The 21,966-nt window shown below is 40.5% G+C and overlaps 1 protein-coding gene and 1 long non-coding RNA gene across 2 annotated transcripts in view; one reads left to right on the forward strand and one right to left on the reverse strand.

The window, feature by feature from the left end:
• The window catches only part of LOC125024465 (zeta-sarcoglycan-like), a 40,620-nt gene that overhangs the window by 16,810 nt on the left and 1,844 nt on the right, over positions 1-21,966 (forward strand). The window contains exons 4-7 of the mRNA XM_047612278.1: positions 10,047-10,134; positions 11,216-11,338; positions 11,598-11,670; positions 20,999-21,122. Coding sequence (XP_047468234.1) covers positions 10,047-10,134; positions 11,216-11,338; positions 11,598-11,670; positions 20,999-21,122 — 408 coding nt within the window. The remainder of the gene's footprint in view (positions 1-10,046; positions 10,135-11,215; positions 11,339-11,597; positions 11,671-20,998; positions 21,123-21,966) is intronic.
• LOC124995378 lies at positions 6-2,791 on the reverse strand. The gene is made up of 3 exons (XR_007110697.1): positions 2,562-2,791; positions 224-388; positions 6-140 (listed from the first exon to the last, which is right to left on the reverse strand). It is a non-coding gene; the product is annotated as an uncharacterized LOC124995378 (long non-coding RNA).

Genomic DNA, 21,966 nt, shown 5'->3' on the forward strand with positions numbered 1-21,966 from the left:
CTTTAATTTTCTCACCAACTTCAAGACGCCTCGGTGATCGATACAATCACGAACTATGAATAAGCGCCATCGAATGAAACACGTGTGAAAAGCTTCTGGGGAGGGATACCTCTCCGCAGCTCGCATGCGGATATTGATCGCTGAGGAAGTTATGATCAATTAATCAACAACAAAGGGCAACTTTCCTCAGCCTCAACAATACTTTGTTACATTATATTTGTACCTGGATATGAGTTTGCTCCCCTCTTTCTGTGCGTCACTCCTTTCCTCCTCCTCCTCCTCCACTTCCTCATTTCCTGTCGCCCTCCAACAGTGCACTATCAGGGCCTCCCATCGGCAGTAGATGGGTAATAGGCTGCCTCTCGGCTCCTCTCAGGCCTCTTGCAACCTACAGGAGATTACAGACGATTACAGGGGGGACCAGAGTCTCCCTGCTGGATTTCCAATCAAGCCCACACGATAAATCCCCCCCCCCCCTCCCCGTCGCACTTTCTCCCTCCCTTCTCTCTGCTTTGATGTTTAGTAGATTAACCAACACAGCTCCAGCTCAAAGTTGATCCAAATTTCCTTCTCCCACACGAATCACAGACACTCGGTTGGATCATCCCCTTTTCAACGATTAGGCACGGTGCAGAAAGCAATTTCAAGCGCTGGAAGCTGGGGTTCCATGTAAATTCGATTTTTGAGGGACATCCACGGAGGAAGCGGCTCGACAGTGGGTCCAATTTGACACGCCAGATTGAGAATCAACTCGGAATTGCCCACTCTTTGCCTTTTTTGATGTCCCAGTTGGATCTAAACGTTGATTTAAATGTAACAATTGCACGCTTAGCAATCGAAAAAACCCCTTAAGGCCACAGCAGAAGCCCGAGCCGAGCGTTGGACAAAGGCGATATTTCACTCCCCGCTTGCAATACCACCTGCAGACATTTTTACTGTCTTGTTTTACAGACAGAGCGGTGTTGTGGCCCTCTTATCTACCGGCGCCAGAGATATTTGCAGGACAAAAAAAAAAAAAAATCTCGACGGGTCACTCAATATTTCTCACCTGAGGAAATATGTCAAGCTCTGAGAGGGCAGGGATTATGGTTATGGAGTTTACACAACAGTGCACCGCGCCGTTCATCAGTCAGATAACCACCACTGATCAATAAGCCATTACCAGAAAGCAGCAGTGGACTCTGTAGTGCCCCACAAGTATCTCAAAATGTAGTATGATTGTTTTAAAGTGGCAGCCGCTAAACTGGCTTGCGGCTTGGGTTTTGTTTTTCACGGATCAGTCAGCGCTTTGAATTTCAGTCAATGGCCGGAGCCATAATCTGTGAGCGCCACGTGGAAAATGCTCCCGCGCCGCTTTTGGTTCGGACAGCTGGCAGCAAATCAAAGCGGCGCGTTGTGAAATTAGAGCTTTTAACTTTGCGCATTTGGTTTAACCGCATGCGACAAAAATGCGTTTGTCGACAGATGCTTTGGCACGTTGCGTCACATTCGGTTAAAAACGCTGCCACCGGTCTTCCAGGTCAGCAATTAAATACTCACAGTAAACGGTAGATGGTAGAAAATGCTTAAATGGTATGGTAAATCTCATCATAATTAAGTTGCACAGTAAGTAGTAGGAGATTCTGAAAATGTATTATTTGCACATTCAAGTAATCTGCCCCTTCCATAGTAATCTACTATATTAACTGAATATCGTTGTTTCACGCATCAATTTGATCATTGTTGAGAGCTGGAACATTTAACTAATTTAAACTAATCTGAAACCAAAAAATTAATGTAATTCCAACTTAATAAAATGACCTGATAACATAGATCAATTTACATGTCCCAAAACAAATCAGACAGGGTGACCAGACGTCTTCTTTTTCATGGACACGTCCTCTATTTGAGACCTAAAAGTTTGTCAAACAATTTCAAAATTGTTTTACTAGAGCTTCAAACCAGTACGCATCAAATTAGAGTTGTGTTTCGCTGTGTATCCCCACTGAAGGCTCCTCTTTCACCCAGACTCAAATCTGGACACAGTGAATCAGAGTAGATTCGCAAAGTTGTTCTGCCAGCTGTTCAGTGTTTTAAAGATGTCCAATAGGAATGCACCTTTTTCAATGGGGACTTACTTTAATTTTAAGTGGAAAACTAGTGTCCATGTTCATAAAGCCATTGACTCTGTCAGTAAACCAGACACTGAAAGCGATGTATAACCAAAATACAATGTGTGGCTGAATACTGGGAAGTTGCGCTTTCTGGGGAAAGAAGAAGAAGAGAAAAAAAAAGCTGCCATTACAGTAATAATGACGCACCGTTGCTGTCGGCTCCAGGTTGAGATGTGACACAAGAACGGGGAGACCCAGGAAGAGAGAGTTATTTGGAGGAATTTGTTGGTTAAAATTAAGTTAGTTATACCCTTGAGATGTCATGAAGGTCTTCCAGACAAAAGCACAACTTCCCAGTGATCAGCCGCACTTTGAATATTGTCAATAGTGCCAATAGTCATTGTGAGTTACGGTAATTCAAATACATCGTATTCGCCGGCGATGCATTCAGGCTTTAAATAAACTTACTGGAACTATAACAAACAGTGGCTGCCAGGTCCATGGAGGCAGATGTTCAAAAGGTCAGCCAAAAACAGAAACAAGGAAAAATTTGACAAAAAATCTCAAGCAGAAAAGAAACGATAAAAAAAAACATGGTATGGGAAAAAACATAAAATGGAGATGAACTGAAAACTGGGGAAACAAATGGCTAAGGAGGAGGGAACAGGTGGAAATAATCAGACAATCACAGAGGCAGAGACAGGAAGTAGAACATGACACGTGAAATAACTTTCAAAATAAAATATGACAACCTCAACAGTAACGACATAACTTAAAATCAAATATTTCACTTGAAGCAAATCAGCTAATAGTGACTCAGCTTTCCCCACATTCTGTAAGTAGTAAACATGTACTGTTCTATATGTAATCCATATCCCATATCTGCTGCAGTGTTGTGGCAAAGTGTAGGGTTCAGTGGCTCATTACTGATGCTTCACATTTCCCACCTGCTGTGCACAGCGGTGTGTGATCATGCCACACTTCTTATTTGGGAACAGTGTGTCTCTGGCAAGGAAACTGTCTGACGCAGAGTTGATTTCTAACTCTCGAAAATTAGAGTCCATTGTTGCTTTTCACTTCCAAAATTAGGGGCATTGTGTTGCATACTGTAAGTGCAAATTAGACTGCTGACACTCGCTGTTATGATTGTTCTAATGTGGGAGTGTAACACTGGCCTGTTGCTGCTGTAGCTTTCGGTTGAGCCGTCTGTCAAAGCTGACAAGCAGATGGATGGATGGAATATTCTCTGTATTATTTTTTCTTGCCCCGAGGGCTTCCTCAATGCGTGTCTGTCCGTCCAGTCAATCTGTTCATCCAATCACCTGCCTGTCAGCGGTTACAGATGACACAACACGTGCCAAATTGAACTGTTATAGCAAACGTAGGACAGCGAGAGTTGCACTTGAAATTTCAAGCAGACGACTGACACACAACAGCCCCAGTTACATCTCTGCAAGCCACAGTGTCGCTGTAATTTCAGGCATGAGAAATCAGAATTTTTTTTTAGCCGTTTCAAAGAGACAAAGCGGCTGTAATTTCAGGCTTTTTTGAAGTCTGTGTCACACTTAAAATTTTACCTGCTGGAGGAACCTAATTTAACATAATTTAAAGTGTTTGTGAAACCAAACGTTTGAGGAGATATTTCTGACCCTTTACTTTCCTCATAAACTTCCATCTACTAAAAGTTGGAACCCAAACATCTTGTTTGTGTGGATTCATTGTGGCTGTTGGAGACATATGCACAATATTATGTTACTTAGTTGATTGGTAGGTTTTGATTGGTAGGTTTTTTTGCATCCATAAGGGGCGGGCAATACTGGGAATTTTGGTATCGATCCGATACCAAGTAAATACAGGGCCGATACATTGGCCGATACCTAAACGTCATGATCATTGAATAACTTCCTAATTTTCCCTGTGGTTAGTTGATTATCATTATGATGCAACACAGAACAATATTTAGGCGACTAAATGTTAATTTCTTAACTAACTTCAGTACAGAACAATTAAATTTTTATAAAAAATATTTTTTTCTCCTTTACACAGACTTGGAGAGAAGCTGCGCTCTCATGAACTCTATGAGAATCAATTTGTTGGACGTATAAACAAGAAAATGTGAACAAACAAACAAACAAATAAAAAAGGATCTCGATTTCATCACGCCATTATCGATTTAATACCGATACTAGCCTTCGTATCGATACTATCGATATTTAGATCGACACGCCCGGCCCTAGCATCCAGGTCTGTGCTTCTGTTTTGGTTAAGAGTTAAACGATTCAGATTCTTTTTTGGGAAAAAAAAATCATATTTCATCTTGTTAAAGTAATAAATTAATTTGCTTCCAGCATCTGAAAGGAATACACAAAGAAGAGAAGTCTTGGCTTTGGTGATTTATCTTGGAAATGCTTCTGTTTTCCACATGCATTAGGCTAATAATGTCTCCTGCAGCTTTAGGGCAAACTCAAGTCAAATTAGATTTGTTAAGGGACGGTGATGTCTTATTCGCAGTGGTCAGTCCAGTCTAATTACACTTTTTTTGGGCTATTAAGATGATTGAGACATGAGTATTTTTATTTATGTTGGGAACTGCGATTTCACTGTTGTCTGGAACAAAGAAAGCTAGATATACAGTTGATATGCTTTCTGCAAATCTAAGTCTCCTTTTCTTAAAAATGAAATGCATAATAGGCTTCTCTTAGCGTTGCAGACTTTCTCCCTGACAGGAACAACAGAGATCGAATGCGACTGCTGCTCTGTCTCTGGACGTGGGAGCACTCAAAATCTGCTGCTTTATTTAACCACCATTTTCCGAAATCAATACGATCAAATGACAGTAAAGTCTGCAATAAAAACAAAGTTTAAATTTGTGAGGGGAGTGAGAGGTGTCAACACTGAACCGTAAAGACATCAAAAAATTAAAATGTGCGGAAAGTGAAAAATCCCAAAGTGTGTCTTTGCTTTACATTTAAAAGCTGAACTGCTATCTCAAAAAGCAGCGTGATATCAGGCAACACAGTGCCCGCATACACTTAATCAAATCTCTGCTTTTCAGACTGTTGGCTCTCGTTATCGTCTCTGGGGAGCATGACTGATCTATAAATAGCAGCAGATGCAGGTGTATCTTTATTGGAGTGAAACTTCCCTCTCCCTCACCTACTTGCATTTGATAAGCATGAGAGTGATAATTGTCAGCACTCTATCTGAATTAAAGTCTGCAAAAGACGGCTTAAGCCGTCCAAACGCTGACATTTTAAACTGCGGAGAGCCTTCGTCGGAGCTGATTTGGTTAATGCAGGGAACTTTTTAATCGTAAAAAAAAATATTAAAATACGCCTGCAAACATGTTCTGAAACAGGTTGGGCCTCCCCCGCTGCACGATTTGATATTTGAGGAAATTAAAACGTAATGAGCATTCCTTCTTAATGCCTGCCGTTCTCTTTTTTTCTTCATTCATTATATTTTCAGCTCGCTTTGCAAATTAGCTGCCAGCACAGCAATCAAATATAATTAAAATTTAAACATATTTATTCAAATATTTGTTTAGGATTAGAGTTAAACCCTCTTTATCTCGGCTTTAAACGTCTGAATTTTATTTCACTCGCTCACGGAGAAATAGCAGCATCTTATTTGGCTGCTTTGTTTTCCACTATTTTACCGAAGCAGTGCGCCGTGCCCTCGCTCGTGGCTGTGATGTTCTTCATTGCATGCAGGGAAGCATCTTTTGCCTTACAGCAGCCATGGTAATTTCTCAGTCTGATGGGGCCCAGTGCACCTACAACAACAGTCTCCATTTACGTGCATTCACTCTGATCTGCACTCGACCTTCTACAACGGGCGTGCCGGCTGAAAGGGCTTTTATGTGATCCCAGGGAAGTGTTGAGGCGAGCAACAGCGTCTCAGTGGTGGCCCCGCAGGAAGCAGTTTAAGGCCTATCAACTCTTTAAAGGGATACTTCACATCAAGAGCTTAAATTTCTTCGTGATGCCAGTAAACTTCTGTTCATGATGAGCATTAATGTTGGAAATGAGCAAAGCAGGGAATGAAAATAAACCAAGTGACCTCCGCAAAGTCACACACACACACACTGTGCTACCTTGGTAGAATAATTCACACCTGTTTAGAGAAACCTATTAGACTGTATCACAGACTAATTATTCCCTAAGACGTGAAACTAAATGCTTGTAAATGTCACTTGTATTTACAGAAAGACAATTGTAAGAACATTAACATGCAGATTGTGAGATACACTTCCCAAAAAAAAAAAGTTGCCACCTGGATTTAACTAAGCAAATAGGAACGAGCCTGTTTCAGATAACATTTGTCCCATTGGATAATTACTGCATGGGTGATTATCTGGAAACAAGTTATTTAACCCCAACTGATGCAATGAGTAGCTTCTCATTTCATAAACAACCATGTGTAAAGACACATCCCGTGGTTGTGGAAAAGATGTTAGTCTGTTTGAGAAGGGTCAAATCATTGGCATGAATCAAGCACGGAAAATCTAAGGAGATTGAAGAAGAAACTACCAACATTGTTACATTATTAAACACTGGAAGGAGTGGGGAACCATCGTATTCCAGGATGAAATGTGGTCAGAAAAACATCCTGATTGATTGTGATCGGCGATCCCAAAACGTTTGATGAAATCAAATCGAAGAGAAACAACAGCAGAACGCAAGGCTATGATTAATAGTGGAAGTAAGAGCATTTCCACATGTACAACGCAGAGGGAACTCAGTGGATTGGGACTAACCAGCTGTGTAGCCTTAAGAAACCACTAATCAGTGAGGCTAACTGGGAATAAAAAGGCTTCAATTTTCTAGGGAGCAAAAAGACCAATGGAGCAATGGAAGAAGGTCATATGGTCTGATGAGTCCAGATTTGCCCTGTTCCACAGTGATGGGGCATCAGGGTAATCATGACTAATCATGACCCATCATGACTAGTGTCTACTGTAGCAGCCTGTGGGGGCAGTGCTATGATCTGGGGTTGCTGTAATTGCTCAGGTTTAGGTTCAGCAACATTATGGCCAAAGAATGAGGCCAACTGACCAGGTTATTCCATCAATGGATGTTTTGGACATCATTGGATGATGGACGTCATTTCCATCATCACATGGATTAGCCACCACAGAGTCCAGACCTTTACCCCATTGAGAATCTCTGGGATGTGCTGGAGAAAGCTTTGCTCAGTGGTTAGACTCTCCCACCATCAATACAAGCTTGTGGTGAAAAATTACACTAGTGCAAATAATTCTTGTGACATTGCACACACTGTAGAAACAATACCACAGTGAATGCTGCTGTGTTCAAAGGTAAAGACAGTCCAACAAAATATTAGACATTTTGTTTGGAAGCAACTTTTTTTTAGGGCAGGAAGTGTAAAATAGAACCTGTAGTTCAAATCAAAATCCATGTCAGACTTCCTGAAAAGAATTGCTGCATTTTGGTAGATTGTGTTCATTCTTTTTGGTGGTTTTGCAGCATAGACATTACTAGGGATAAACATAAATAGTGCAACGTGTTGACATTCGACGCTCGTCGTACAAAATGTTGCTATGATGCGTCGTTGCAGCTCTTCAAGGCACAAACAATGGAGAAAACTGCACTTAGAACACAGATAAAACATGCTGTGGAGGAACATGGAGGAGTTCATAGATGGACTGTCGAAAGAAAGAAGGAGAAACTCAGTTGTGACAATGTCTGGTGGGACAACAAGACACGAGTGAAACGAATGGAGACAGTACACAATGAAAGGAGGAACAAATGGTAGAGGTCAGTTGTACTTTCAAAATTATACAAGACATAACTACATAAGGAAACAACCAAGACACATATTTTCTATTTTTATATAACAGTAGTCAGATGACCAGGTGTTACGTGTGTTCCTCAGCACTACACAGTTTTCATCTCAGTATTTTAGGCCTACAGCTGATAATTGTATTGATTTACATCACTGCTCTCATCAGTGTTGTTTTCCAGCTCAAGCAAGCTGCGGATTTCATTAGAAACAATACACAGCTGCTAAACACAAGCAACATGTGATTAGCTTGCGAACACAACAGAGCATTAATCACCTCAAGAGTTTCTCAGGAGGTGAAGTAGACCAAAACAGAGATAAAAGGGGAGTAATACATTTGTATGAAACAGCTCCAAATGAACCAAATTAATCTACCTATTCATAAACCCAATGACTACTTATCGCTAGCAGTTTGCTCTGAATGGTTTAAGGTATGGCAAGTCAGTGGTTTTACAACTTGTTAAGCTGCCTGCAAATGTCAAAATGTCAATTAAAGCAGCTTCGACATACATGGGTTTACAGCGTAGGACACTAATTGTCTCATGCTGAAGCTGCTGCTAGGCAACTAACCATCTCCAAGACACCAAGTCTATCAGTTGCTAATTTAACTTAACGACTAATAACTTAACACAGGAAAAAAATCCAAAGACACTATTAAATGAGAGCTCCTTTACAAATTCCATTACAATTAAAATAATATTTAAACTACAATATCAATTCAATTTAGATTAAAAATAAATTAGACTCACCAAGTGACTTACACACCGCTCCTGGTTGAATGACCTAGTTTGGTCTTTTCCCTCTTGAGAAATGATTAAACCCTCAGGTCGATGTGGTCCCAAACATTTGTTCTCCAACTTTTTCCAAGTGGTAAAGTCCTGAATCGCACACTGGCCACGTAGACAACTTGACTCATCATGTGCAATTAATGAATGAAGTGTGAATTAATTAGCTCCAGGTATGTTATGATACTACTTAGCCGAGCAAGCGAGACCGCGCGATCCCCGCCCCCTGTTTCACATCAGCCAGTGAGAATCCTTTGGGGCCCTGAACTTCAGACCCCATTACCCAAACTGAACTCAGCTGTGCCCCACTGAGTGGAAACAGAGACGCAGCATCAGGCACAACGAACTATTCACATACAACTACACTACAAAAAGTGTCTACAGAGGAAATTGCGTTCATCAAATGCAACATTTCATTGAGGTTGTCCTCAATGAAATGTTGCATTTTATGCAGTTTATGGTTTATTAACTTATGTGCAACAACATTTTTTACACATGAAAAATAATATAAAAGCTTATAATCCTCATCTGCACAGCAGCGCCCTCTGGTGGGGCCGTTTATTTTAAAGCACCAGATGAAAGCATCCAGTGTGTCCATGTCCTTAAAACATGCCTCTCGTGAGGTTACAAATGACTTTTCAACTCACATGATCAACAACAAAACCGTAGCACAGTGCAGTGTTTTGGCGAAGCACCAGGAAAGCCAAGTCATCTACAATATGATATTTAGGTATGTCAAAAAGAAACCAATAACTGATAACATACTAAATGTATTCTTTTTCTCAACGCTAAAGGAAATTTTAGACAACTGAAGTAAGAATGGATTCACGTCATGGAGTCAGAGCCTTTTTAGCATGCACACAGCGACACACGTAACATTCAAATGTCAAGCATTCATAAACAAAATGCAAAAGTGCCATTTCTACAGATAAAATGTCTGCAGTGGAGAATGGGACACACCTTCCGTACATCTGTCACCGACAATAAGGCCACATGTTGAGCCACCCTGCTAACCACTCTGACTTCACTTCAGTACTCATATTTGGATAATTAAGTTTAAATTTGTTCCACTCTAGCCTTCATTTTCTTTAATTCAGTGGTAATATCCAGGAAAGATATTAATTATTATTGTAGAGTATAATCTACTTTAAAGCGATCTTGGCAAGACAAGGCAGTGACTTTATCCCAGGGCTGCTGTGTATATGGATTTGTTATTTATCTTCTTCCATTCTTCTTTCCCTCCTTCCCAACAACTTCAGCACTGACACAAGACTTTATCCCATTTGATTTAAACCGTTTCAAACAACATTTCTTTTCCCCTTCTCTTTATGTCTCTTTCCTCCTCCATTCCTGCTTCCCCTAGGACAGCTTGTTGGTCTTGCGGTCAGAGAAGAACGTAACGCTGAATGCCAGAAACAGCCAAGGCCAGCTAACCGGTCAGCTGACTGTGGGTGAGTTTCCAGTGCTTACATTTCCACTTTCCTCTTACAGCTGATAGGAATAACCTGCAGTGTGAGGTGTAGCCGAGCGGTACAGAGTTTATTTCTCTATCGCATCTTATTAAAAAGCTGATCTTAGATTAATTTGACCCTGGCTGTCAAAATTACCAGATTAATGACTTTAATCAAGATTAGCACATCAGTTCATCTTTAAATACTCCTTAATTGTCTTGGCGCTCCACTCTTTGCAGTTTCTTCCAGACACTAACCTTTGGTGCACTTATTGAAAGGGCAATGGATTCTTATTACTATCATCAGGTTCAACCATCAGTCAGTCCAAATTACCAAGTCATTTACATGATTAATGACCACTGGAAAGCAAATGACCTGCTTATTAACATTAATAGCTATTGATCTTAGGCAACATAAGTTGAGAGCTGATGCTGATTTGACAAGACTGGTGATATGACACTTTTTGGTCACGCTTGACCTTCCACCGAAAATTGGTCCCTGCTTTTGTAGAAAGCGCATTTTGCCTCAAATGAGACGAAAACTTGGCGAGCATAATTAAATTCCCCAGCCGTCGCAGCCCCGTGGATTAATGAAAGGGAGTGCGAGAAAGGGAGGCGTTGGAAATTTGTGCCTGCACATCTGGAAAAACACCAAAGTCTGGAGAACAGGAATTAATATTCCTCAGCAGCGGAACAGATTACTGATTTATCTTCATTCATTGTAAAAGCATGGCTGATCCAGCTTTGTTTCGTGCCTTTCATTTGCAGAGCAAGCACTTCACTAAGTATTTCAGATTGCCCGTAGTCGTACCTTCCCAAACAGAGCTACCCAACAAGCCCAGAAACAAACAGAGCAACCGTTATTTAACAGCGCTATTTTCAAAAAGCGTTAGCACCGCACACTAAAATGACTCTTAGCTTGTAATTTATTTGCTCATACCTTTCAGTTGTCAAACACAAACACAGACTTAGTAAAATATTGAACAACACAGCAAGTCTAAACGAGTGAAAATTGCTGCCTCGCAGATTCATTTCCAGCATTACCTTGCTGCAGGTCCAACGTTTACATCTCTTTTTTGCAGGACCTGATGCTGTGGAGGCTCAGTGTCAGAGGCTGGAGGTGCGAAGCAGAGACGGCAGCAGACTCCTGTTCACTGCAGATGAGGAGGAGGTTATCATGACAACAGAAAAGTTCACAGTCACAGGTGAAGTCTTGCAAATACCTTCGTTTCACTTTGGATGGGAATCGACTTCTGACATTTGCCAGTTGGCCAGAGTGAACATGAACTGGACCAGAACCAGAACCTCCATATTAAACTCAGCCTTGTGTTGTTTGTAAATATACAGTACATAATTATCATTTTGCATTTAATATTAAGCTATCCATCATCCCTTTACTAAAATGTTGAATTTATGTTAATGTAACATTTTTGGCTGTATTATAAAACTGAGCTTTATCGGCAGGCTCGGAAGGCGCCATGTTCGGCCACTCAGTAGAAACTCCCCTGATCCGGGCGAGGGCTTCTGAAGACCTGAAGTAAGTTCATATCCAGTGACTTTACAGAAATTCATTAAAGCTTAATGTCATATGTTCATATCCTGTTAAATTAAAATTAAGGTCTTTAAATAACAATGATAAATGTACCCTGTCATTTCAAAGTCGATAGCTGTGCTTTAAAAAAAAAAAAATGCGACAGGAACTATTATTCACTAGTGTCATTATCCTAAGCTCCCTCTTGTCGAGTCAAGCATCTACTTGACGCTGTGTTATCACAGAAATTTAAAACTTGATTTGACCATTATATTAATTTCACAGCCCAGGGGTGATCTAATTTGTTATTCTCTAAAGCAGTCAGGAATTGATGAAAGCACCGAGAAAGCACGGAGAAAGAGGGTTAGACGGAGCCACGTCTTAGACTCTTGCGCTCCTTGGTGCGTGTGATCCCCGCTGCACTCTGCCCGAGGCTCTGAGCCCTGCGTCGCTCCATTAGCGAGCTATAACGAGTGCGGTTTGTTGTCCACCTTACTGGTCCTGAAAGGAGAGCTGGGATCAAAGTTGGCAGAAAAAGCGGTGTTCTGGCAGCTAATTCCTCCACAGTGAGATGAATACTGATGAGTTTCACTTTAAAAGCGCACACACTCGCAGAGTAGGTGCTCGCACGCACAGGCTCAGCTCGGGGGTGACCATCTGCAATGTGGTCAAAACCTTAGCCAGAGAAAACAGAACAACAAAAACAGCAGCATGACGTTTACTTGAACAGATTTCCATTTTATTTTAAAAGCCTGCTTAATGGAAAAAAGAATTTATCCGAGTTTTGTTTGTGTCTTCGGATTGTGTCAGAATGACTTGGCTTCGTCTCTTCGTGGATAAAGCACTGAGATATTTCCAAACAAACAGATGTACAAACTGTACCAGCAGGACTAAATAAATACTCATTTTTTCTAAACACAATTTTCTTTCCAAACAAACATATGATTTTTATTTTATTTTTTTGTACCAAGTCATACAGTGCCATTGTAAAAACAGAGAAAACTGAACCACGTGGGCCATTATTAATGTAGATCCATTCAACATACTGTATTTATTTCATTATAAATCTTTGCTAGCAACGTAAATAGCATTTCTGTGCTGACATATTGCTAGTAAAGCTGTACAAACATTATATACACTCACTTGCCAGTTTATTAGGTACACTAGTGAAAACAAATGCATTGGATGCATTGCAATGGACAGGCTTGCACTAAATCTTCTGCATTTGTCTAAAACTACTGATTCATTTGGCAGGCTGTAATTTGTAGATGATTTCTAATGCAGCTTCAACATAAACTGCACATTATAACAGTATTGAAGGAGGATTTAGTGCGGGACTGTTTTGGTTCTCACTACTGTACCTAATGTTTTGGCAAGCAAGTCCAATTTCTTTTTCTTTTTATTTTTTTCAAAAGAAGTGACGTCATACTATTTTCCGAAAAGTTTCTGTCATCCATTGGACGTGCTGTTTTCCAGTTATGAATGATGAATTCATGCTTTCACAGTCAATGGAACTGCATTAATTTGGACCAGCTATTGCTTCCTAGAATAACCCGGCCCTCAGACCATGCCAGCTCGGTAGTGGTGACATTGACATAGATGCATAGTTCTTAGTCTGTACCTCGATTTAATTTGATTTGACATTAACACCCCCTCACCATAAATTATGAACCGGCCTCCTGATTGATTACACGTGTACTACATCCAATTTCCCATCTAGTATAATGACATCATACTGTATAACTAGGGAGACAGCATCAGAAAAGAATGACTATCAATGAAATAAAAATTCAAACGAAGATGTACACATTACTTTTCCAATATTACATCCAGTGGATGGAGCAGATTCACAAATCTGATTGTGTTTCTCTTATTATGTTAAAGTAACATTGTTTCAGGATGCAGCTCTCATCCTTTCCATCAATAGTACAGTAATGGATTTCTCTCCATGACAAGTTCAACCCCACTTGCAAATTGTGCGCCACCTATCAGCAAGACTTTCTGGACGAATATGACGTGGCTTGGCTTGCGTCCAGGTCGCCCTTCTATAGAAATTTCACTCTCTTCATGGAGTGTTTTTTATTTCTCTGCAAGCCAACAGTAATCTGGGAGATGAACAGAGCGGATACAAAATCAAAGAAACCCACCTGAGATCTTCTGCCTCTTTGAAGCACCTGCTCTCCTCTCAGTGTACACAGGCGCTCAAGTCTTTCGCTGTTTCTCATTGTCATACCGCTTCTAAATAATTCAATGTAATGAGTACAATAACTCCATGTTATTTGTGACTTATAAATGTTTTAGTGTTTACAGGGTTTTATTCATGTTTGCCTCGATCATCTCTTGTTCTTGCTGTGGCATTCAAAAATTGAGGAACCAAAAATGTTGTTATTCCCAGAAGATGAACTGACCACTACATAGATTATGATTCTAGACAGTATATCATCTTGTTTTCTTCTTGCAGACACCTGCATAGTGCTCAATATTCATACATTTTTAAGGCAGTATTGTGTAAGTAATTGTAAGACTTGCTCGCTCTAACTTCAGGAAAAACAAAGGCACTATATTTACAAGGAAAGCTTAATGTTCCTGATGCCATGCAGGAAAATTAACTTTACCCAGAACAAAAATAAGAGGCACTATATCGACACCTATATAAACTAAAAGACCAAAAAAAAGCCATGCAAACCTAAAAACTTACCTTAATAGGACTGATGTGGTGTTAGCAGCATGACATTAAGTTAATGCACTTTTAAAAGAAACAGTTTGATGTAATAGGAGTTGAATGGCTTTTTTTCATCATGTGGCAAAATTCAAGTCATTAGTTGCCGATGATGTCACTAACAGAAACACAATAGAAAGTAATGCTGTGCAACAGTAAAATCTATTTTACTGACCTGCTGAATACATACTTACCGTCCAACGCTTTTCAAATGTGGATCCCGCTCAATCTGATTGGGCTTTACCAGAATTTCCATCTCTTGCATGATGCATTCACTGACGTCAAGGACAAAAACATGCTTATCAATACTTGGCACCGTTGTTAGCATTTGATGCAGATGTATAGTGTATTGTAAGAAAAAATAATGCAACCTGGTTAAAAAAAGAAAAAGAAGAAAAAATAAGCTGTATTTTCCGAAACCTTTTCCCTGTACAGAGGTAACAAGTCGAATAACTTTAGATGATGAAATTCACCAACAAATTGTTGTTTTGCAGCCTCCTTCTCTCTGTCAAGGCAGTTGAAGTTGTTGACTGACTGCTGTTGAGAGGATTTAGACAGTTGTGTGTGCATCGCAATAGCACTGTTAGAACTAGAATGTGTAGTTATCAACTTAATTAGAAGAGGACGTAAGAAATTACCCAATATGATGACAGGAGGCAGTAGAAGGACAGGAGCATGACTGACCCTACCTGTTGACAGCGGCCGATAGTAGACCCAGAATCAGAATGGTGAAGAGGTGATGGGTGGGGAAGACGTCTCCAGGGTAGGTCTCAAAACTGCATTTGTGTCTCCAGATCTGAATGGATTCTCTGTTCCTGTCGTCTCTCCTGACCGTGACTTATATCTCCTCATTGGCTTGCCACACAGGACATGATGGTCACTTGCTCAAGGTCACACCCAATCTAGCGCCCGCATCAGCATGAGACACTAATCCTCCCAACACAAATAGCACATTTGTTGTACAGCATTTAACTAACACAGTTGTTGTTACTGTCACATGATGAGCAACTAGTTGCGACACAGCAGTAAAGTCAACTGATAGATTTATCTGTACAACCCCCAGTCATTATGTTATTGTGGGACTTTGAGTATTAAGCCTACTTTATATTAAATAACTGAGAAAGAGGAGAAAGACCTTACCTTGGAGCAGGTCATGTGATTTGGATTTACCACACTTACTTGAGAGGTGTTATGTGTTCGTAATGGGTAACTTAGCCGAAAGTGATATCTTGGACACATGTACAATTTGTTATTTTCCATGTAAAATTTGATATATTGCCAAAAAATAAATATTTGTCATGCTTATCTCAACTTAACAAAAATCAAAAATTTTGAACAAGCTAATTTTATTATTGTTTAGCCAATAAGAAGGTGGTTGTTCGATAGTTGTTTAGTTGACATTTGACACACACACACACACACACACACACACACACACACACACACACACACACACATTAATATATGCAAGATATATCCCATGGACTTCAAAAGTCCTTCAATTATATATTGAGCTCCATAATTTTACTGTCATAATAATTGCTTATTAATCCTATGTTGACCAACTACACAACCAGCCTATTTGGGTATTAGGTGTTTCTTATAATTCATTTGACACATGGATGGTCTTGTCACTTCTGGCTCCCGAAAAAGAATAATTGGCAGCCATAAGCCAAAGTGGAAGCTTCAGAACAATAGCCCACTAACCATTGAGTCACCGTAGCTACTTCCATCTTTTCTACACAGTCTATTATCAAGAAGAGAACTCATGACGCTGAAGTCTCTCAAGTGCAGTTATAAAGTGGAGAGTGTCCTGCTGGAGAGACGTGTCAGCTTGTCATGTCTTGCTCTCGGCTCACAGCTTCATTACCTTTTGTCATAGCTCTTTGTAAAGCTCTGTTCAGCTCCTTCACCTCACCGTCACCTTTGAGGTTCAGTTCAGTTCAGTTCCTTTCTCAAAATACCGTCTGGTGCCAAGTGTGAAGAAGAATCAAGATGGATAATTGCAGAAAATTTGGCTCAGAGCATCTGTCCTTTGACTCCTCAGCAGCCTACCTACTTAATCCGACGAGCACAGGCAGCAGCTTACAACCAGAAATGAGAGGCCTGAATATGATAATATTTATGTCAGTTACATAATATTGTAATTCATTCTGGGAAAAAAACAAAAAAAAGAAAAAGAAATCGAATTCCTAATGCATACGTACCAAATCTATTGGAAAAGGTCTGCTAGTAAAGCAGATTTTAGTTTGATACTTCCATCTACTAGTTTTATATACTCTGGGAGACTGTCTGTTCTTCTGACATCTATGGAGGACAAATAAAAGTTAGACAAGAAAGTCTCTGGGCCTCAGTGGTGGCAAGCAGAAAAAAAAAAACTTTCCCAGCATTTGGAGATTGTAAACTGCTGCTTAGAGCCACAAAGGAATCTGTAGTGAGACAAGTCTGACAGTAAGCAGCAGAGGCAGACAGGATTTGAAGGTGCTCTGGTTGCTCACAGTGCAGACATCACATGGTGCATATCCAGGCCCAGAGAGGAGAGCAGGGGAAAAAGCTTTTCATTTTATTTTCTATGTAACTTTCTGCTACTTGGGCTCCGGGGGGGTTTAGAGTATGTTTGTCCTCCCAGTTGATCCCAGTTGAGTCTCTGCAGCAGCTGTGTCCACAAAGAGTGACAGGTTCATTACGAAGATAAAGGCAGAGCAAAACAACTCTTCCTGGTCCCACTTAGCTCTGGTCAGGAGCGCATTTTCCCTCGTTTTGGTGGCAGCAGAGAGATATTGCTTCCCTTTTTCATTGTGATGCTCGTGTTTGTCTGATGAAAACATCACAGCCACATACAGTGGAAATAATTGGTTTAAATTTAGGTTGAGAACCCATCAGATTAGCCAGTAAGACCCTTGATGATAATGCACATGTTAGGAGTCCTTCTTTCTCATGCCATCAGATTGCTAAATGCGTATTGTCGATAATGTATCTTTGACAGACGACTTAAGGTGGTGGTGATAACCACTCACTCAGATTATAGAAGGAGAATTTTCCATCTGGATCAGTTGAGTTGACTCCATGTTTTTGTACCTTAAAAACAAAACCAGTAACTCATCATACCTTACCTGTGTGTCAGGAATTGCGGTCTGCTAAAACAACCCAAGGAACGGAGCACAAAAGACAGTCGGAGCAGTTCAGTATATGTACTGGTGTAAGTAATCGGCTGATTCGACACAGGTGGTGGTGAACAGGCAGGAAGCAAGAATAAGCGTGGCAATGGCAGGTTTCAAAATAAAACGGGAAATGACAACACACATTCAAAAAGAAAAGCTCAAACCCGTGACAAAAGGAGGATATAAATGTATGAGAGAAATCTGGCTGGAGGTGATAATGAGTAGCTCTCTGTCTGGTGAGGCCATGATGCACAATGGATGATTGCTCGCTGGAGTATTTTGGTTTAGATTCTCATTGATAACCTGAATGTAAAGAAACAATGTGAGATGCATGGTTGTTAATTATAGCAGTTGACCAGAGCAGTTACACTGATGAAATTAATAGCTTGAGTTTTTAAATTTGGTACGATGCATCGGTCTATAAGTTTATCTGAAAAGGCCTATTTATTAGATTGCACAACATCGCAACACATCGCGTCTCATTGTCTTGTCTCATATCGCATCGTATCGTATCGATATCGTAGTGTATCGCATCGTAAAACCAGTGCTGTTGTCAGTCAGTAAAGTCCAGGAACACTGTATATGATATTGACCTATAAAAATATACTTGACTTTCACCTTTGGAATCCACTCAGCAAACAGAGCAGATGTGCAGTGTTCAAACGGTGCTCTTCCACTCCGGCATCATCTGCGGTCATCAGCACATTAGGTCCAGTGTGGTTTTTTCCTCTATAGCTCTGCAATACGGTGACCTTTCTGTGGATGTAAAGGTCAGCTCGAATGCAGTAAAAAAAGGCTGGTCAGGTTCTCTCAGTAAATGGGAGAGTCTGTCATAAACAGCCTTTATGACTGCAAATACCCCATAAGTTATCTCCTGTTAGGGGCTTTCCATTAGTCTTGTGTAGATGGAACCGGGGAGAACTGAAATATCCTGGATACAGCGAGCTCTCTGATACGGAGGAGGATGAAGCATTCTAACTGATGGCCTCATCAGTCCACCTAATGATCTGAAAGTTGTAAGGCATTGTGACATTTTAAAACAAAGCAAAACTCATTTTACTTGTCTAATGATTTCCTCCTCTTATGCATAGACACATTAAAGCCACCTGCTGTTTTGTAGTATTCTCAAGACTGTAAGATGTAAACTTGCATAAACTTTGGTGAATTGGTGAAAATAAGTGTCACGTTCGGAATGTAGCGAGTTAAGTATGTATACCCCAAAAAAGGCATGCTAACTGTGTAATCAACAGACGGCAAATCTACAGAACACACACAACTTCTAACATTCGTCTACGGGCTAACGTACAGTTATCGAAACAAAGCTCAGATTAGTCTCAAGTTTCCTTAAATTTGTAACAGCTTACTCCCTTAAGGACCTTTCCATAAAGACAAAAAAGTCATGAAAACCATTTTTAAGTTGTCTATTAGGTGCCGAAATCCAAGTCAAAGTCGACTAGTTCCTAACAAAAACACAACACAACAATGAAATCTATATTACTGACCTGAATAGATATCGTGGTGTCTCACAAAGAGGAAACTATGGAGACTTTTTTGCAAATTTACTGAAGCTTAAACACGGGCTACTGTCGACTGTTGCCCACGACAGCTCCATGAACACCACCAGTTTGACACTTGTAAAATGTGGCTCCCGCCCAGCGAACTGAGCTCTACAAGAACTTCCGTTTCTTGCTGCTGCATTCACTGACATCAAGGACAAAACATGCTTATCAATACTGTGCGCTGCAGAGATGTATAGCCTATACGGCACTGTCGTTAGCATTTAATAGGAAGGAAATATTTTAATAAGAATCAGAATATCATATTTAGTAATCGTTTATAGCTGGGTTAAAATTGTGTAATTTAACATGTGTAACATAGTCCCGGCTAGCCACCGCAGCAGTTTAAATGATATTTCATTCATTAATGGTAGCTAGTTAAGTAAAATGTGACTTCATTCCTCTGTTGACCGCAAGCATACATGAAAATGGAAGCGGTCTGAAATGGTTACAAAACCCAAGAGGCATTTTTAATTTAATTTAATTCATTTAATGCTTTATTCTGGACTGTGTCTCAAACAAGCACTCATGGAAATTGGGCACTTTGTCTTCTGGCAGAATTCCCCAGATTGTGTGTGTGTGTGTGTGTGTGTGTGTGTGTGTGCAGCGGTGATGATAGAACGGCTTTGAATGGAGTGCAAATATCACACACACATGCATCATATATTACTGAGTTCCCACTACACAGCTCAGAGCTGAGAGTTTTAAATGGGCCTTTTAATGACTGCGCTGTCCAAGCCGCGGATAATCAGCGGATTCTCGGGAAATAATTATTAAAACATGTGAAGCACTCGGATGAAGATTCTTGTAATGAAACGCCGCGGCCCAGGAGAAGGAATGTGCATGTGGCGTTGCTACGGGAGATGATTTTCTGTCTTTTTTTTTTTTTAACATAATTATAAGTCTAATTTATTTTCACTTTTCCACAATGAATCATTGAATGCCTCCTTGAAGCAGAATAAAGTGTGGAAATAAAATAAGCAGAATACATAAGAAACGCACAGCGTGCGTTGATCCCGGGCATAATGTGATCACTGGTGGAGCAGGTCTAGAGCACAAACAGGTCAAAGGCACATTTCACAGATTCTCCTCAAAAGGATTTTCAAATGCAGATGAAATTCATTTGGTTTTCTTTTTTTCCCCTCCCTCTTATTCCAGTTACGCGTAATCCGAAATGTGTGTCACTTTCAGGCTATGGAGATTTAAGCGATTTAAAGGCGGCGCCTTAAAGTCTTCCATTTAAATTCATTGGAAACAGATTTGGGGAAGATGGGGGTGCGGGGGAGAAAATCCATTTGAAACGGTTTATGAGTTATGAAAACAAATTCCACATTGATTGGCTGCCACACTTATCTTTCCCTGTGTAAACAAATAGTTGACGGGGGGAAGATGCAAATTGCATTAGCCTCAGTGTTGCTGAAGGTCAAAATCAGCTGATACAATAATGGGCAGTTTAAGATGGCCATGCTGCTGCAGAATAATAAGAAGAGCGCCTTAAACTTGAGCGGCAGCTTTAATATTCCACAAGTGGAGGAGTCATCGCTGCAGCTAACTGCAATAACACACCTATGTGTGCGGGCTAATGTCAAATATCAATAAGCTGGTTGGTTTTGTTTAAATATTAGGTATTCTGAATGCATTTTTAATTGCATCGCTGCCTTGGGTTTGTTATGAAACAAATATTATGACTGAATTCCATCAACCAGCCCTAAACAAGTAATTACACAAGGATCGTAAACTGTGCACTGAATAACAATCAATTTAACCTTGAGTGAATCCTCGGCTATTAAATTAAACTGAACGGCAACGTTTTAATAATGTAAGCGTCCTGACAGTGTAAGCAGAATAAATCAATGAGTTCATCTGCTGAATCTCCGAGGTTTTTATTTTCCTGTCAGACTGGAGTCTCCGACACGAACGCTGACCATGGAGGCTCCCAGAGGGGTGGAGGTGAACGCTGCCAAGGGGACGCTCAGGGTCAACGGTCGCAAGGACCTACAGCTGGAGTCCACAGAGGGAGAGGTGAGGATGGAAATGCCTTATTTATTGGTTTCTTTGTTGCTGTGTGTTTAAGCCGCTGTGCTGGCGACGGATTATTATCAGAGGAAGAATGCTCTTACTTAGACTCATGTTATTGGCCATAACTAAGGTATTCATACACTAATTGTGGGAGGATGAAGCAGGGTGGGACAAGATGAAAACAAAGATCAGAAAATCTCGCCATCTGCAAAGCCACTTTTTATCAAATTCTTTTAAAATCTCATCTACACACAATATATTACTATACGAGTCTGGACAGACGTGGATGAAACTGCAACTTGACTCCCCGCAAAGAAAAAAAGCACTGCGAGGCAGTAATTCAAGTCTATGGAGGTGGTGTGCGACATGGGACATTTGTTCTTGGCATTTCTCAGCAGCCTCCGTCCTTATGGAACATTTAAATTCACAGTTTCTTACAAAACATATGGTGTGCGCACCAGTGTGGTCTAACAAATAAGCTGGCTGCATTCCTCTTCTCATGAATTATGGTTTTGAAATTAATTTGAAATCCTCCACGTTTGGCAGCTGTAGTCATGCGTGTCATGTTTTTGTTGCGCATTTTGCTTGTTCCCACTCACTCAACAGAACGTGCAGCTGAGGCCGATCTATATTTTGGTCATAAAAAAACAAAAACAAAGTATTGGACAAATTTTGAATCTGCCACTAGTGACGAAGCTAAACGTGTTAAAACGGCTGCAGTTCCTCAAATATGAAATTAAATTGACCTTATGCAAAGGCCTGGCCCCCTTTGTCACTGTTGCTAGGCTGTCAAGGTTCTTGACGCTGACAGAGTCTCAACGCAGTGTTATGGCAGGGGGAGAAGTAT

Source organism: Mugil cephalus, chromosome 1 (genome assembly GCF_022458985.1).
Source record: "Mugil cephalus isolate CIBA_MC_2020 chromosome 1, CIBA_Mcephalus_1.1, whole genome shotgun sequence".
Classification (NCBI taxonomy): Eukaryota; Metazoa; Chordata; class Actinopteri; order Mugiliformes; family Mugilidae; genus Mugil; species Mugil cephalus.